General features: G+C 41.1%; 1 protein-coding gene and 1 long non-coding RNA gene across 7 annotated transcripts in view; both read left to right on the forward strand.

The window, feature by feature from the left end:
* Positions 1-19,709, forward strand: part of fgd4a (FYVE, RhoGEF and PH domain containing 4a) — a 103,095-nt gene that overhangs the window by 38,404 nt on the left and 44,982 nt on the right. Inside the window, exon 1 of one of the 6 annotated variants that reach the window (XM_029696854.1) lies at positions 9,782-10,068. The exons of the other annotated variants lie outside the window; for them this stretch is intronic. Coding sequence (XP_029552714.1) covers positions 10,002-10,068 — 67 coding nt within the window. The 5' untranslated portion in view covers positions 9,782-10,001. Of the gene's footprint in view, positions 1-9,781; positions 10,069-19,709 lie in introns of those variants that run through there. 6 annotated transcript variants of the gene reach the window in all.
* LOC115152225 (uncharacterized) lies at positions 1,408-2,408 on the forward strand. Its single transcript, XR_003867443.1, has 2 exons — positions 1,408-1,546; positions 1,662-2,408. It is a non-coding gene; the product is annotated as an uncharacterized LOC115152225 (long non-coding RNA).

The raw sequence follows: 19,709 nt of genomic DNA on the forward strand, positions 1-19,709 counted from the left end.
TTCAGTAAGAATCAATTCAGTAAGAGGGACTATGTTTCATGAAGCCATTAGAAGACTGTTGCTGACTAAGATGACGTACTGTTGAAGTCAGAAGTTTACATACACTTAGGTTGGAGTCATTAAACCTCGTTTTTCAACCACTCCACAAATGTATTGTTATCAAACTATAGTTTTGGCAAGTCGGTTAGGACATCTACTTTGTGCATGACACAAGTAATTTTTTCCAACAATTGTTTACAGACAGATTATTTCACTTATAATTCACTGTATCACAATTCCAGTGGGTCCGAAGTTTACATACACTAAGTTGACTGTGCCTTTAAACAGCTTGTAAAATTGCAGAAAATTATGTCATGGCTTTAGAAGCTTCTGATAAACTAATTGGCATAATTTGAGTCAATTGGAGGTGTACCTGTGGATGTATTTCAAGGCCTACCTTCAAACTCAGTGCCTCCTTGCTTGACATCATGGGAAAATCAAAAGAAATCAGCCAAGACCTCAGAAAAATATTGTAGACCTCCACAAGTCTGGTTCGTCCATGAGAGCAATTTCCAAACACCTGAAGGTACCACGTTCATCTGTACAAACAATAGTACGCAAGTATAAACACCATGGAACCACACAGCCGTCATACCGCTCAGGAAGGAGACACGTTCTGTCTCCTAGAGATGAATGTACTTTGGTGCGAAAAGTGCAAATCAATCCCAGAACAACAGCAAAGGACCTTGTGAAGATGCTGGAGGAAACAGGTACACAAGTATCTATATCCACAGTAAAACGAGTCCTATATCGACATAACCTGAAAGGCCGTTCAGCAAGGAAGAAACCACTGCTCCAAAACCTCCATAAAAAAGCCAGACTATAGTTTGCAACTGCACATGGGGACAAATATTGTAGTTTTTGGAGAAATGTCCTCTGGTCTGATGAAACAAATATAGAACTGTTTGGCGATAATGACCATAGTTATGTTTGGAGGAAAAAGGGGGATGCTTGCAAGGCAAAGAACACCATCCCAACCGTGAAGCACGGGGTTGGCAGCATCACGTTGTGGGGGTGAACTGAAAAAGTGTGTGCGAGCAGGGAGGCCTACAAACCTGACTCAGTTACACCAGCTCTGTCAGGAGGAATTGGCCAAAATTCACCCAACTTATTGTGGGAAGCTTATGGAAGGCTACCCGAAATGTCTGACCCACTAGGAATGTGATGAAAGAAATAAAAGCTCAAATAAATCATTCTCTCTACTATTATTCTGACATTTCAGATTCTTAAAATAAACTGGTGATCCTAACTAACCTAAGACAGGGAATTTTTACTAGGATTAAATGTCAGGAATTGTGAAAAACTGAGTTTAAATGTATTTGGCTAAGGTGTATGTAAACTTCCGACTTCAACTGTATGTATAAATTATGTATAATAAATGATGTATAATAAGTCTTGGTTATTCAATAGCCTTAATCAGTATCTATATTGTTCTCAGTCTGGCAGTAACCCAGAACTATCAGAGGCAGAGGATCTCTCTTTCAGCTGCTGCTGACAACAACTGGAAGTAAGTTGTTCTTCTCGATTATAACAATGATATGTCTGCATAGCATTTTGTCTTCATTAACTCATGCTAATTTCTGAAGATGAACTCATGTATTTGCTCCTTTTTTCTTGTCTAGAACCAGTCAAGCAACAACCCATACTGTACTGGCTGTAGGTAGTCCAGCGACTAAGAAGTTGTGCTTGTGGCCGTAAGTTAGCCGGTCCAAATCCCAGGCCTGGCGTTAGAAAAACAGGTGGAATTGATCTGACAGCTGGAGGGCTGCTGGATTCACATCCTCAAAATATTCCCCTACCGTTGGGCCCTTGACCAAGGCCCCTTACCCTTCAACATGCTCTCCATCCAGGGGCACTGCAGCTTGAACCTGTGCTCGTCTCAACTCTATGTGTGAGGTCTGCTGTTTTGCGGGGTTAAGAACGGAGCAGAAAACACATTTTTGTTGTTCATTGTAACTAATGGACAAAGTTTTATTGTATTGTAAAGAAGTCAGCCAGAGTTGACATGGGGCATCATTCAAACAAAGAGATGCCTCCCTGGTCACCAGTGCATATTTCCAAGCTATGTTTGCATAAAATGACAATACATTATAAAAACTATGCTGGTATTCTTTTGTTCATTATTTCATTGTTTATTAAATTATATTCTTAGCTAAAAAATATTCCTATTTAATAGTAATAGCCATAATTCATAAAAGGCACCATGCATGGTTCTATATGGAACCATTTTGGTTCAGTGACGAAGAACCTCTCAGGTTCTGATCAAAGACCCCTATAAAAGGGTTCTATATGAAAAGTGTTCTATATGAAGTAAGTGATAGAACCCTTTTTGGTTCTATAAGGAACCTATTTTTCTAAGAGTATGAAACGGAAAATAAGCAATTTTAAAAAAGGTTGGGGTCAGAATATAAGGTCACAAGCCGAGACCCAAATGCAGACACAGGAGGCAGATGGTTGAGCTCCGATATTTATTATAGCAAAAGGCAGGTTGGGGACAGGCGAGAGTTCATAAACCAGGTCAGAGTCCAAACAGTGCCAGGCGATAAGCAGGCTTGAGGTCAGGACAGGCAGGGGTTCAGTAATCAGGTCCGAGTCCAAACAGTATAAGGGGATAGGCAGGCTCGAGGTCAGAACAGGCAGAGTGGTCAAGCAGACGGGTTCGACATCAGGACAGGCAAGGGTCAAAACCAGGAGGGCTAGGAAAAAACAGAGACTGGGAAAAAAAGATCTAGGAAAAAACGCTGGTTGACTTGGCAAAACAAGACGAACTGGCACAGAGAGACAGGAAACACAGGGATAAATACACCGGGGATAATAAGCGACATCTGGAGGGGGGTGGAGACAACCACAAGGACAGGTGAAACAGATCAGGGCGTGACACAGAAGCCTGATATCATTCATCACTTCTCTCGTTCCATGGCACTGTGTGCACACATAAGTCTAATTGTCTTTGCACAAACAATGTGCATGTCTATACAAAATACTAGGCTCCTGTCAATTGTATTCTTGCCTATGTACGAAGAAGTTTCTCCAAAAAATCTGCAGTTGATACGGCATTATAGGAGGACTGAATAGTTTGGAGCACGGGTGCAACTTTGGTTTTAGAAGTAGGGGGGACGTAATTATTATTATAAATGTTTTTATCCAGTCGGATAAACACACCAAACAATCTACCTGACCGCTCGGAGGCATCCGCATGGTCCTAATGCACACCATTGCATCTTTTTGTATCACATTCCAATGACAAAACTGGGGTGCACAAAAAGTAGCGCCCCTGGTTTGGAAGTTTGTGTCTTTGGTAATCCATGCCATTATCAACTGCATTACCGCGAAGACCGTTCATTTTGTAGGTCTTAAAACTTCCCATTAGTGCTGCATGAAATTGTCATTTATTCACGTGTTTTTAAGGACACCTCAAATATTGCCACCCCACCACCTCAGGGCAAGCACGCTTATGTTAGACAGGTGAATTGCCGAAACCTACCATTATGTCTGTAAAATGCCAGTGCAACCGTTTTTACATGACAAAATTGCTAACTAACGTGCGTTTGACACTTGCTCTTCCTTAGCGCCAGCCAAAAATAGAGCCCAGAGAGTGAAAAGGAATGAATAGGCCATTTCAGTTTTCACATAGTAATAAGTATTTTAAGAAACTGGAAAACATATCAAGGTAGTATTCTTATATTCTACACGTATTATCAGATTAACTGTTTGGTACAAATACTTGTCAGACTGAAGATACAAATGCTGGTAAACACTCAAATACATTTAGTTTTTTTATTTTTTATCACAAAAGTAGTGCACTGGGCCTCTACTAGTCCAGTATTAGAAAACCTATATAGACATCTTCAGAGTGGGCAAAATAAATTATTCTGCATCACCCCCCCCCCCCTCCGCAAAAAAAAATCGCAGCACCACCACTCAAACTACTCAGACCATATTATATTTCAAAACGCGAGATTTGATAATGAAATAGATCAGTTTGTATAGCACTTGCAAGGCACAGCTGAGCATACATTTAAATAATGTACAAATAATTAGCTTTTTTATTTTACTGGATGGATGGTACCTGCATCTGATGGTCATGGTGCTTTCCAGACAACTGGGAATTATGGGGGAAAAAACAAGGTCAAAACATGACGTCAGTGATCTTCAGGTCTGAAACTCAGAGCTCTAGAAAGATGCCAGAGTTTCTGACTTGGAATTCCAAGTTGGATGACCGTTCAAAACGATTTTTCCCCAGTCGGATCTCGTTTTTTCAGAGTTCCCAGTTGTCTTGAACACACTGAATCTCACGGTGCCTGCTCTCTCCTTGTTTTCCTATGGTGAGACTAACCAGAGAGGATGGACACTGTCTTCCACTTGATGGTCAAACTCAAGTCGCACTGCATCTGTCTTGTGCACAAATGAATGTTGTTCCTATGACCAGAGAAAGAGAAATATTCTTCAATATTAAAGTAGACACGATGAGCTGCTAATCATAATAAAAACGCACAGCTATCGATACACTTGGCCAGGGGCGCAAATTTCAGTGGGGACTGGGGGGGACAGATTTATAATTGGAATGTAATGCAAAGCGAGGCAACTGTGTGCTTTAGGACCATGCGGACACCATGCGGTGGCCAGGAAGGCTGTTTGCAGAGTTTATTCGACTGGATAAAAATAATAATTGAATATGTTCCCTCCAGGTAGATTGTCGAATTCTGGACAGCAGCTACAATGCGAGAGAGTGAAAGAGAGAGTGATATATGATGGCTGTCTGTCGATTTTATCACACACTCAGAGTTCCTATATTGATCCCTTCTCCCAGAGTTCAGAGGGCCTCCATTCGGGTGTCTGGTTGAATCTTCATTATTGTCTCTGACTGTCTCACCACTCAATTTCACACCTGAATAGATAATAGCCTGGAGATCTCTCTGATATGGACTGCTTCTGTGTTCTCTCACTCCCTCCCTCCCTCCCTCCTGTGCTTTCTCTTGCTATCTCTTTCTCTCAATTCAATTCAATTAAATGTAAGGGCTTTATTGGCATGGGAAACATATGTTAACATTGCCAAAGCAAGTGAAATAGGTAATAAACAAAAGTGAAATAAACAATAAAAATGAACAGTAGACATTACACTCACAAAAGTTCCAAAATAATAAAGACATTTGAAATGTCATTATGTGCAAATAGTTATAGTACAAAAGGGAAAATAAATAAACATAAATATGGGTTGTATTTACAATGGTGTTTGTTCTTCACTGGTTGCCCTTTTCTTGTGGCAACAGGTCACAAATCTTGCTGCTGTGATGGCATACTGTGGTATTTCATCCAGTAGATATGGGAGTTTATCAAACATTTTATTTTGATATTTGCTCAGTACATTGTTTTCACTGAGGAAATGTATGAGTCTGCTGTTAATGATAGTGCAGAAGATTTTCCCAAGGCAAACAGGCAAAGCGTCAATACAGGACTAAGATCGCAAAGCATCAATACAGGACTAAGATCAAATCGTACTACACCGGATGTGGCAGGGCTTGCAAACTATTACAGACTACAAAGGGAAGCACAGCCGAGAGCTGTCCAGTGACATGAGCATACGAGACGAGCTAAATAACTTCTATGCTAGCTTTGAGGCAAGTAACACTGAAACATGCATGAGAGCATCAGCTGTTCCGGACGACTGTGTAATCACGCTCTCCACAGCCGATGTAAGTAAAAACTTTAAACGGGTCAACATTCACAAGGCCGCAGGACCAGACAGATTACCAGGATGTGTACTCCAAGCATGCGCTGACCAACTGGCAAGTGTCTTCACTGACATTTTCAACCTTTCCCAGTCTGAGTCTGTAATACCAACATGTTTCAAGCAGACCAACATAGTCCCTGTGCCCCAAAACAGGTAACCTGCCTATATGACTTAACGACCGCAGCACTCACGTCTGTAGCCATGAAATGCTTTGAAAGGCTGGTCATGGCTCACATCAACAACGTGATAAAGACAAAGGAGATTGTGGACTACAGCAAAAGGAGGACCCGAGCACGCCCCCATTCTCATCGACAGGGCTGTAGTGGAGCAGGTTGAGCTTCAAGTTCCTTGGCGTCCACATCACCAACAAACTAACATGGTCCAAGCACACCAAGACAGTCGTGAAGAGGGCAAGACAAAGCCTATTCCCCATCAGGAGACTGAAAAGATTTGGCATTGGTCCTCAGATCCTCAAAAGGTTTTACAGCTGCACCATCGAGAGTATCCTGACGGGTTGCATCACTGCCTGGTATGGCAACTGCTCGGCCTCCGACCGCAAGGCACTACAGAGGGTACTGCATACGGCCCAGTACATCACCGGGGCCAAGCTTCCTGCCATCCAGGATCAGGCGGTGTCAGAGGAAGGCCCTAAAAATTGTCAAAGACTCCAGCCACCCTAGTCATAGACTGTTCTCTCTGCTACCACACAGCAAGTGGTACCGGAGCGACAAGTCTAGGTCCAAGAGGATTCCTAACAGCTTCTACCCCCAAGACTCCTGAACAGATAATCAAATGGCTACCCAGACTATTTGCATTGCCCCCATTCTACGCTGCTGCTACTCTCTGTTATTATCTATGCATAGTCACTTTAATAACTCTACATGCATGTACATATTACCTCAATTACCTCAACAGCGGTGCCCCTGCACATTGACTCTGTACCGGTACCCCCTGTATATAGTCCAGCTATTGTTATTTTACTGCTGCTCTTTAATTATTTAATTATTATTTTTATCTCTTACTTTTTTCAGGTATTTTCTTATAACTGCATTGTTGGTTAAGTGCTTGTAAGTAAGCATTTCACTGTAAGGACTACACCTGTTGTATTCGGTGCATGTGACAAGTAAAATTTGATTTGATTTGAGGTTGCTGTTGAAGCATATCCCACGGTAGTTATTGGGGTTAAATTTGTCTCCACTTTTGTGGATTGGTGTGATCAGTCCTCGGTTCCAAATATTGGGGAAGATGCCAGAGCTAAGGATGATGTTAAAGAGTTTAAATATAGCCAATTGGAGTTTGTGGTCTGTATATTTTATCATTTCATTGAGGATACCATCAACACCACAGGCCTTTTTCGGTTGGAGTGTTTATATTTTGTCCTGTATTTCATTCAATGTATTTAGAGAATGCAGTGGGTTCTTGTATTTGATCATGTATATGTTTTGTTGTTTTGTTCTCTGTTATAGGCCCAAAAAGATTGGAGGAGTGGTTTACCTATACATCTCCGTTTTGGATAGCTCTTTGTGTTGTTTGTTTAGTATTTTCCCAGAAGTGGTTAGTCTACGGATTCTTCAATTACATTGAGCTGATTTCTGACGTGCTGTTCCATCTTTTTCCGTTGTGTATTTCTGTATTGTTTTAGTGATTCACCATAGTGAAGGCTCAGGTTTTCTGGGTCTTTATGTTTTTGGTTGGATAGGTTTCTCAATTTCTTTCTTAGGTTGTTGCATTCTTCATCAAACCATTTGTCATTGTTATTCATTTTTTCTCTCTGCCTCTCCCTCTTGCTTCCTCTCCCTCTCTCTGCCCCTCTCTCTTTTTCTCTTTTTGTGATGCTAATCTCTGTAATGTTAAACCAGACACAACTCCCTCTGATGTTTTAACAGGAAGTGTTTAGCAGGGGGAGCGTTCAGGTTCACCTCTCCAGGTCGCTGTGTTCCCTAATTAGAGCTGCGTTCGAGACCCTGCAGAGACTGACTTTGTTGTTGCGCCAGACTGTGGTTCATTGAGTACCTTGTAACGTTAGTGTGGGCATGACTAAGCCTATCACCTCTCTGACAAGACAGAGGGGCTCATCTGTTCCCTATCTCCCCCAACCAGCATGCATACTCTGATTGGAGGGATGTGCCTGGGCATATTAACTATCTGGTCATAACTGTGTTTGTGCAGAGAAGTGATGCAAATGAGGCCTAAATTACTGTTAATTTGCATTTCCTTACTGTGGATGGACACTGTATCTGTCTTATGTTTTATCAAGTTAGAGCCGGTTTTAATGGCATTCATGTTTCATTTGAATGGAGTAGAATGACTGTAAGTTCTCCTCTGCGTTGTTGACTCTATCATGTTTATAATGCCATAGTCAACTGTTAGATTTGTGCCTGATTGCGATGATACTAAATCTCATGCCTTTGATCCCCTGGCCTGAGAGAGATAGCATGACATACACACACTAGTGGTGGACAGTGACATTTAAGATTAGGGAGGACAATTTTTTTTTTTTTTTTACAGCATATTGATATTCACCCCGCTCATATTCCATTCACCCAGCTCAATGTAACATCGATAGGTTTAGACTACTACATGATACCTGAATGTGCCCTATATACATCATGAGGTTGCTACAACCTAGCCTATAAATGTTCATTTTCATAGCAACCACATACTACATACAGCATCATCACTTTGCTTGTTGTATAATTCCTTCTTGCCTCAACACACTCTCCTCCTCTCACCTTTTCCCTTCAGTACACAACACAACAGCTGTCTGTAACCATACGCAACAACCTTTCCAAGCCAAAAGTTCATACTAGCCTACATCATTCTCCATAGCCGCGAGAAGCAGGGGTGCTGAGTGTGCTGCAGCACCCCCTGAAAAATCTGAATTAAAAAAATATTAATAAAAAAAGTTTTTTTTTTATATATAATTTTTCACAAAAGTAGCTTAATTAGGTAAATAAGTGAAAGGTTAACTAAAATAATACAATGAAATATGCAGTACCACTCGAAGATTTGGACACACCTACTCATTCCAGGGTTTTTCTTTATTTTTTACTATTTTGTACATTGTAGAATAATAGTGGTCATCAAAAGTATGAATTAACACATGGTTTAATGTAGTAACCAAAAAAGTGTTAAACAAATCAAAACATATTTGAGATTCTTCAAAGTAGCCACCCTTTGCCTTGATGACAGCTTTGCACACTCTTGACATTCTGTCAACCAGCTTCATGAGGTATTCACCTGGAATACATTTCAATTAACAGGTGTGCCTTGTTAAAAGTTAATTTGTGGAATTTGCATTTAAGCCAATCCATTTTGTTTTGACATGGTAGGGGTGATATACAGAAGATAGCCCTATTTGGTAAAAGACCAAGTCCATATTATTTCAAAAACAACTCAAATAAGCAAATAGAAACGACAGTCCATCATTACTTTAAGACATGAAGGTCAGTCAATCCAGAAAATGTCAAGAACTTTGAAAGTTTCTTCAAGTGTAGTCACAAAAACCATCAAGTGCTATGATGAAACTGGCTCTCATGAGGACCGCCACAGGAAAGGAAGACCCAGAGTTACCTCTGCTGCAGAGGATAAGTTCATTAGAGAGTTACTAGCCTCAGAAAATGAAGCCAAGAGCTCTGATAGGTTGAAGGTTGTCCTCTGGAAGGGGGTGAGAACCATGAGTCTCCTAAGTTCTGTATTGAAGTCAATGCACCCAGAGGAGAATGGAAAATAGCTGTCCTCCGGCTACACCATGGTGTTACCCTAGAGAGTGCTGTTGAGGCTACTGTGGACTCATTGCAAAACAGTGTATTTTAATCAGTTATTTGGTGACATGAATATATTTAGTATAGTTTATCTAAAATTGGTAACCTTTTTAATGTGTCATTATTTTTATTTTATGAAATTCTCTGAGTAGGATGGTTTTCCCCTTCCTCCTCTGATGAACCTCCACTGACTCTCACACACGCACACACACACACACACACACACACACACACACACACATTAACTGCAGGTCCCTCCCCCACCCGGTGACACCAGCAGCATTCTGGGAACCGGTTGTACAATGACAGACTGACAGACAGAGGGTAGAGCATTGAGGGAAAACAACACAAACACATCAACGCAGCAACAACCACCAGATGAGGAAACGTAGGACCAGACCAAACTTAACTAACCAACTTAATTTGATCTGCTTTTCTGGTCAAACTTGGGCTGTGAGGGATTTGTCATGGAGAGGCAGTGTACTACGTACAGGCATGGGAAAACCCAGCCCTACTGGAGAGGAGCTTACTCAGGTACTGTCCAGATATTATTGTTGAGTGTTGTTTTCTTTTTAAAACCTCAAACACCCACACACACACATTGTCAAATATATCCAGAAATAGATGCTCTATGTTGTAAAGCTGCTGAGGAAGAGTAGTTTTGTGTAGATGATGTTTTAGATTGTGAGTCTAGAGACAGAATAACGTGTGTACAGTATGCTGTATGTGTAGGCCCCCACAGTACTTAATGGGGGTCCGTAGTGCATCAGCAGAGCACACATTGGACAGTTCTGTGTAGGGTTTAAGCCAGTGATCTGTTTATCGTGTCTATCATGTGTAGAATCAGCCGAACCTCTCGCTAGTGATTCTCATGAAACCAGTTTTAACCATGGCAGTGGCAAATTAAGTTAGAAAACCATGTTGCATCTGCAACAATAAACTATCATTCTGAAGACTAAGATGCTTAGTTTATGGCACAGTGTCTTACTTTAAATACATTTTACATTTTTGCCCAGAATCTTTTTTTTTATCCCCAAATTCTCATTACCAAAATGCATCTGGATTAAATTCTTGGGTCATTTTATACAATTTTACTTAAGAAAAACCAAAGTTATTTGAATACAACCCACAAATATGTTTCTGTTGTTTGTCCATAAAGCATAACAAATGCTATACTAGTTGAAGTTTACATTAAACTATAATATTTATTACATTAAAGCACAGTGACTGTGGACATGTTTCTCATTACCGTATCATTTTTAGGTCCGTTTCGGTAATGACAACTTTCATTTCAATATTATAATAAGCATCAGTTATTAAATTAGTGTATCATTTTTTTTAAATGTACTTAAAACCACAATCTGGAGTTTGTGTTTCAGCAGAGAGCAAACCCACTACTTAAAGGTGGTGTGTACATTTTGACATGTGTACATGTTTTAGCACTTACCTATACTGTTGTTTGATATCCCAAGACAGTTTTTGGTCCATATCGCACGTATTTAGATACTTTATATGAATATCATGTTATACCATTTGCCCATAGGATCCCATTCAATTTAGAAATACAGGATGTAAAGGTCCCCCTTGGTGAAAAAAATTAAGTCTGTTTTTTTAATGTTTAAGTCCACTTTTGACTTTTGAAAATACATACACGTAATTGCAGTACTTCTACTAACATAAGGGGTATTTTAGTAAATTACATTAAGATCAGTGATTTGAGTATTATGCAAGTCATTTGGGATTAACAAATGACACAATTTGATGAAGTATTGGGTTACTGAATCTCTAACAGAGCTCAGTACCATTTTTCAATGGCAAACTATGCAATACTCATTACCAAAACATGCATTGTCATCTCTGAAAACTGCTTGTCATTACCACAATGTACCAATATTTAGGAAATATTATGAAAAACGTAATGTCTACTTTGTAATTTTGTCTTAATCTGATAGTGTGCCATTTGTTCTTTATCTTAATTTTTAGACATAAAAATAACATGTACACACAATAATTATGACAAATAACAAAATTCAGAAAAGGTGTGTGAGATAAATTACAAAATGGATTTTAATAATTTAATTGTAAACATATTTGTTTTCGGTGTTATGTTTACTTCAGGCCTTTTCATTAGGTGAGCAATGTTAAAAAAATATTAGAAATGGATTTGTTTATTACTTTTTTGGACTGTTACGGTAATGATCATTTTTGCTTTGCTTGTTGTGTAAATTGTGGTAAATTGCATAGAATCGTATCAATAAACATAACAATAATTATGAAATAGATAAATACAGATCCTAATCTTAGTGATCCAAGAGGAATTATTGTGGTAAATGTGTTCATTTTTTGGCAAAAATGTTTGGTCAAGTGCCAGTTTTGTGAGAATCGCTGTGGTGTTATAGCACTGCCTGAGGAAAGAGGAAAGGAGGAGAGGAAAGGAGGAGAGAGGAGAGGATGGAGAAATGTTCAGAGGTTGTTAATTATGCTTGTCAATGACGCAGCAGCTCTGCTCTGCTTTTTGCTGACTGCATGTATTTACTGTTACTAGGCTGTTTTTAAATGTTAACACTGCAGGGACATGATGAGTGTGTGGCACTAGAACTGAATGGAGTGTGTGTGGACACACACAACCAGACAGACACACACTCAGGGTGGTGGAAGGTCCTCTATATCAACATTTGCTGTATGTGCCGAATACAAGCCCTTAACCAACAATGCAGTTTTAAGAAAATAGAGTTAAGAAAATATTGACTAAATAAACTAAAGTAATAAAAAATTACGAGGCTATATACAGGGGGTACCGGTACTGAGTCAATGTGTCGTGGTACAGGTTAGTCGAGGTAATTTGTACATGTAGGTAGGGGTTAAGTGACTATGCATAGATAATAAACAGTGAGTAGCAGCAGTGTAAAAACAAAGGTGGGGGACCTCTATATCAGACTGTCAGAGGAAGGCCCGTAAAAAGACTCCAGCCACCCAAGCCATAGAATGTTCACCCTGCTACCGTCCAGTAAACGGTACCGGACCAACAGGCTCCGACACAGCTTCTACCCCCAAGTCATAAGACTGCTAAGTTCTTAATTAAATTGCTCTCATCATATGCTGCACTCTGTTCTTTATTTTACTCTTATTATTATCTATCCTGATGCCTAGTCACTTTCCCCTGCCTTCATGTACATATCTACCTCAAATACCTTGTACCTCTGCACATTGATCTGGTACTGGTACTCTCTGTATATAGCTCCACATTGATCTGGTACTGGTACTCTGTATTTAGCTCCACATTGATCTGGTACTGGTACTCCCTGTATTTAGCTCCACATTGATCTGGTACTGGTACTCTCTGTATTTAGCTCCACATTGATCTGGTACTGGTGCTCTCTGTATATAGCTCCACATTGATCTGGTACTGGTACTCTCTGTATATAGCTCCACATTGATCTGGTACTGGTACTCTCTGTATATAGCTCCACATTGATCTGGTACTGGTACTCCCTGTATATAGCTCCACATTGATCTGGTACTGGTACTCCCTGTATATAGCTCCACATTGATCTGGTACTGGTACTCTCTGTATATAGCTCCACATTGATCTGGTACTGGTACCCCTGTATTTAGCTCCATATTGATCTGGTACTGGTACTCTCTGTATTTAGCTCCACATTGATCTGGTACTGGTACTCACTGTATTTAGCTCCACACTGATTTGGTACTGGTACTCCCTGTATATAGCTCCACATTGATCTGGTACTGGTACTCCCTGTATAGAGCTCCACATTGATCTGGTACTGGTACTCCCTGTATATAGCTCCACATTGATATGGTACTGGTACTCCCTGTATATAGCTCCACATTGATATGGTACTCCCTGTATATAGCTCCACATTGATCTGGTACTGGTACTCCCTGTATATAGCTCCACATTGATATGGTGTTCCCTGTATATAGCTCCACATTGATCTGGTACTGGTACTCCCTGTATTTAACTCCACATTGATCTGGTACTGGTAATCTGTATATAGCTCCACATTGATCTGGTACTTGTACTCTGTATATAGCTCCATATTGATCTTGTACTGGTACTCTCTGTATATAGCTCCACATTGATCTGGTACTGGTACTCCCTGTATATAGCTCCACATTGATCTGGTACTGGTACTCCCTGTATATAGCTCCACATTGATCTGGTACTGGTACTCTGTATATAGCTCCACATTGATCTGGTACTGGTACTCCCTGTATATAGCTCCACATTGATCTGGTACTGGTACTCTCTGTATATAGCTCCACATTGATCTGGTACTGGTACTCCCTGTATATAGCTCCACATTGATCTGGTACTGGTACTCCCTGTATATAGCTCCACATTGATCTGATACTGGTACTCTGTATATAGCTCCACATTGATCTGGTACTGGTACTCCCTGTATATAGCTCCACATTGATCTGGTACTGGTACTCTCTGTATATAGCTCCACATTGATCTGGTACTGGTACTCTCTGTATATAGCTCCACATTGATCTGGTACTGGTACTCCCTGTATATAGCTCCACATTGATCTGGTACTGGTACTCCCTGTATATAGCTCCACATTGATCTGGTACTGGTACTCTCTGTATATAGCTCCACATTGATCTGGTACTGGTACTCCCTGTATATAGCTCCACATTGATCTGGTACTCTCTGTATATTGCTCCACATTGATCTGGTACTGGTACTCCCTGTATATAGCTCCACATTGATCTGGTACTCTCTGTATATAGCTCCACATTGATCTGGTACTGGTACTCCCTGTATATAGCTCCACATTGATCTGGTACTCTCTGTATTTAGCTCCACATTGATCTGGTACTGGTACTCTCTGTATATAGCTCCACATTGATCTGGTACTGGTACTCCCTGTATATAGCTCCACATTGATCTGGTACTCTCTGTATATTGCTCCACATTGATCTGGTACTGGTACTCCCTGTATATAGCTCCACATTGATCTGGTACTCTCTGTATATAGCTCCACATTGATCTGGTACTGGTACTCCCTGTATTTAGCTCCACATTGATCTGGTACTGGTACTCCCTGTATATAGCTCCACATTGATCTGGTACTCTCTGTATTTAGCTCCACATTGATCTGGTACTGGTACTCCCTGTATATAGCTCCACATTGATCTGGTACTCTCTGTATATAGCTCCACATTGATCTGGTACTGGTACTCCCTGTATATAGCTCCACATTGATCTGGTACTCTCTGTATTTAGCTCCACATTGATCTGGTACTGGTACTCCCTGTATATAGCTCCACATTGATCTGGTACTCTCTGTATTTAGCTCCACATTGATCTGGTACTTGTACTCCCTGTATATAGCTCCACATTGATCTGGTACTCTCTGTATTTAGCTCCACATTGATCTGTTACTGGTACTCCCTGTATTTAGCTCCATTCTTGTGTATTTTATTCCTCTTGTGTTACTATTTTTATTTTTATTATAATTTTTTAACTCTGCATTGTTGGGAAGGCTCATAAGCAAGCATTTCATGGTAAGGTCTACACCCGTTATATTCGGCGCATGTGACAAATAACATTTGATTTGATTTGACACACTGCAGTAGATGGGATAACACCACAGCTCTCAGGTGGTTGGCAGGTCATTTGCCTTGAAGGACATGATTGTGTGGGTATTTCTCCATACAAAACAAAACATAGCCCTGATTCAAACATCCACACTTTGCTAGGCACAGTAACGGTGTCAGACACCTTCATCAGAGCTTTGTATAGTCTCTCGTTTTTTCTTTCATAACATCTCTCATCACTCCTAATCTACAATGAATATCATTGTCATCTCTGTGTCACCTCAGACGTCTGACTGAATGGCTGTCATTGACAGTGTTCGTCCCCGTGCCCCATAACTGACCTATGGCGCCCATCACTCCTCAGGCCTGTCCAATCACTGGGCTGCGCTGGACTGAGTGCGCCCGATCACAGCTCTGTTGTCCTGTGTTAGAACGTGATGATGAACAGGGTGCGCAATCAGGAACAAGGAACTGAAAAAACAAAGTGCAGTGACAGGAAGAGGAAGGTTGGGGTTGGAGCATCATGGGGCATTTTGGGTTGCCTTTCTCGGTCCCCAGCCCTCCAGTGGGTGTGTTTCCACGGCTGCTATGGCAACACAGCCCCCTCTTGGGGAAACAATAGCCGTGTGACGCTGTAGGTCATGTGCTGGTGTGGGATGTAGGGGGTCATAGTTGACTGTATTGCGCTATGGGTTGAATGTCTGGTGGGTCGGTAATTGTTTGGACAAGCTGCTTGTATGTATGTATGTACAGTTGAAGTTGGAAGTTTACATACACCTTAGCCAAATGCATTTAAACCCTGACATTTAATGCTCGTAAGAATTCTCTGTCTTAGGTCAGTTAGGAACACCACTTTATTTTAAGAATGTGAAATGTCAGAATAATAGTAGAGAGAATTATTTATTTCAGCTTTTATTTCTTTCATCACATTCCCAGTGGATCAGAAGTTTACATACACTCAATAAGAATTTGGTAGCATTGTCTTTAAATTGTGTATCTTGGGTCAAACGTTTCGGGTAGCCTTCCACAAGCTTCCCACAATAAGTTGGGTGAATTTTGGCCCATTCTTCCTGACAGAGCTGGTGTAACTGAGTCAGGTTTGTAGGCCTCCTTGCTCACACATGCTTTTTCAGTTCTGCCCACACATTTTCTATAGGATTGAGGTCAGGGCTTTGTGATGGCCTCTCCAATACCTTGACTTTGTTGTCCTTAAGCCATTTTGCCACAACTTTGGAAGTATGCTTAGGGTCATTGTCCATTTGGAAGACCCATTTGCAACCAAGCTTTAACTTCCTGACTGATGTCTTGAGATGTTGCTTCAATATATCCACATAATTTCCTCATGATGCCATCTATTTTGTGAAGTGCACCAGTCCCTCCTGCAGCAAAGCACCCCCACAACATGATGCTGCCACCCCTGTGCTTCATGGTTGGGAGGGTGTTCTTCGGCTTGCAAGCATTTTCCTCCAAACAGAACGATGATCATTATGGCCAAACAGTTCTATTTGTGTTTCATCAGACCAGAGGACATTTCTCCAAAAAAGTATGACCTTTGTTCCCATGTGTAGTTGCAAACCGTAGTCTGACTTTTTTATGGAGGTTTTGGGGCAGTGGCTTCTTCCTTGCTGAGCGGCCTTTTAGGTTATGTCAATATAGGACTAGTTTCCCTTTGGATATAGATACTTTTGTACCTGTTTCCTCCAGCATCTTCACAAGGTCCATTGCTGTTGTTCTGGGATTGATTTGCACTTTTCACACCAAAGTACATTCATCTCTAGGAGACAGAACGCTTCTCCTTCCTGAGCGGTATGACGGCTCTGTTGTCCCATGGTGTTTATACTTGCGTATTATTGTTTGTACAGATGAACGTGGTACCTTCAGGCGTTTGGAAATTGCTCCCAGGGATGAACCAGACTTGTGGTGGTCTACAATTTTTTTCTGAGGTCTTGGCAGATTTATTTAGATTTTCCCATGTTGTCAAGCAAAGAGGCACTGAGTTTGAAGGTAGGCCTTGAAATACATTGTAAGGCTGTCTGTGGAAGTAGACCAAGGTGCAGCGGAGTTAGTGTTCATCTTTGAATTTTAATAAACGTAAGAACACTATACACACAAAACAAGAAAACCGACAGCCAAACAGTCCTGTCAGGTGCAAAACACTAAACAGAAACAATCCCCCACAAGACCCAAAGGAAAAACAGGCTCCTTATGTGTGACTCCCAATCAGCAACAACGAACTACACACAGCCCAAAACAAAGAAATACAAAAACATAGAAAAATTAACATAGAACGCCCACCCAATGTAACACCCTGGCCTAACCAAAATAAAGAACAAAAACCCCTCTCTATGGCCAGGGCATTACATACATCCACAGGTACACCTCCAATTGACTCAAATGATGTCAATTAGCCTATCAGAAGCTTCTAAAGCCATGACATCATTTTCTGGAATTTTCCAAGCTGTTTAAAGGCACCGTCAACTTAGTGTATGTAAACTTCTGACCCACTGGAGTTGTGATACAGTGGATATTAAGTGAAATAATCTGTCTGTAAACAATTGTTGGAAAAATTACTTGTGTCATGCACAAAGTAGATGTCCAAACAGACTTGCCAAAACTATAGTTTGTCAACAAGAAATTTGTGGAGTGGTTGAAAAACAAGTTTTAATGACTCCAACCTAAGTGTATGTAAACTTCCGACTTCAACTGTATGTATGTACTGCTACTGTACTGCTCACTGCCTTGGATAGGAAACACGCTTTCTGCAATCTATACTAAAATGTGTGTGTGTGTGTGTGTGTGTGTGTGTGTGTGTGTGTGTGTGTGTGTGTGTGTGTGTGTGTGTGTGTGTGTGAACAGCTGGAAAGCCTGGCATGAGGAGTCCAGATGGTGGGTGTAGAAAGCCCTCTTTAATCCCTGCAGCCGGATATCATACCCTCACACCACACACACACACACACACACACACACACACACACACACCCCTCCATGGCCCCACACTAAGCATTTCGTCTATTCCCCTAAATACTCAATACTCAATTTCTATGGCAGTTTCCACTGTACTGTACCATCGAGAATGTCCGGTTGATGTTAGTATTGGACTTCAGCATCCTGACTGTTACTGTCGTAACGGCAAATGTTGGACTGTGGGTGCTGTTTGTGGTTGAAATTTAAGAAAGATCGGAACATTTTGCATGTGTGTGTATACAGTGCCTACAGAAAGTATTCAGACCCCTTGACGTTTTCCACATTTTGTTACGTTACTCCTTATTCTAAAATGGATTAAATATTTTTTGCCCCTCATCAATCAACACACAGTACCCCATGATATACATTTTTGCTAATTTATTAAAAATAAAAACTGAAATATCACATTTACATAAGTATTCAGACCCTTTACTAAGTACTTTGTTGAAGCACCTTTGGCAGCGATTACAGCCTTGAGTCTTCTTGGGTATGACGGTACAAACTTGGCACACCTGTATTTGGGGAGTTTCTCGCATTCTTCTCTGCATATCCTCTCAAGCTCTGTCAGGTTAGATGGGGAGCGTCATTGCAAATCTATTTTCAGGTCTCTCCAGAGATGATAGACTGGGTTCAAGTCCAGGCTCTGGCTGGGCCGCTCAAGGAACTTCAGAGACTTGTCCCGAAGCCACTCCTGTGTTGTCTTGACTGTGTGCTTAGGGGTCGTTGTCCTGTTGGAAGGTGAATCTTCACCCCAGTCTGAAGTCTTGAGCGGGCTTTCATCAAGGAGCTCGTTGTAATTTGCTCCGTTCATCTTTCCCTCGATCCTGACTAGTCTCCCAGTCCCTGCCGCTGAAAAACATCCCCACAGCATGATGATGCTACCACCATGCTTCACCGTAGGGATGGTGCCAGTTTTCCTCCAGATGTGACGCTTGGCATTCAGACCAAAGAGTTCAATCTTGGTTTCATCAGACCAGAGAGTTTTGTTTCTCATGGTCTGAGAATTTTGACAAACTCCAAGCGGGATTTCATGTGCCTTTTACTGAGGAGTGGCTTCCGTCTGGCAATTCTACCATAAAGGCTTGATTGGTGGAGTGCTGCAGAGATGGTTATCCTTCTGGAAGTTTCTCACATCTCCACAGAGGAACTCTGGAGCTCTGTCAGAGTGACTATCGGGTTCTTGGTCACCTCCCTGACCAAGACCCTTCTCCCCCGATTCCTCAGTTTGGCCGGGCAGCCAGCTCTAGGAAGAGTTGTGGTGGTTCCAAACTTCTTCCATTTAAGAATGATGGAGGCCACTGTGTAATTGGGAACATTCAATGGTGCAGAAATGTTTTGGTACCCTTCCCCAGATATGTGCCTTGACACAATCCTATCTTTTGCTCTGACATGCACTGTCAACTGTGGGACCTTATATGGACAGGTGTGTGCCTTTCTAAATCATGTCCGATCAATTGAATTTAGCGCAGGTAGACTCCAATCAACATCTCAAGGATGATCAATGGAAACAGGATGCACCTGAGCTTAATTTTGAGTCTCATAGCAAAGGGTCTGAATACTTATGTAAATAAGCTATTTCAGTTTTTAATAAAAACCTGTTATTGGGTTTTAGGGTGTAGATTGATGTGGATTTTAATTTA

The sequence above is a fragment of the Salmo trutta genome, chromosome 17 (assembly GCF_901001165.1).
Source record: "Salmo trutta chromosome 17, fSalTru1.1, whole genome shotgun sequence".
NCBI lineage: Eukaryota > Metazoa > Chordata > Actinopteri > Salmoniformes > Salmonidae > Salmo > Salmo trutta.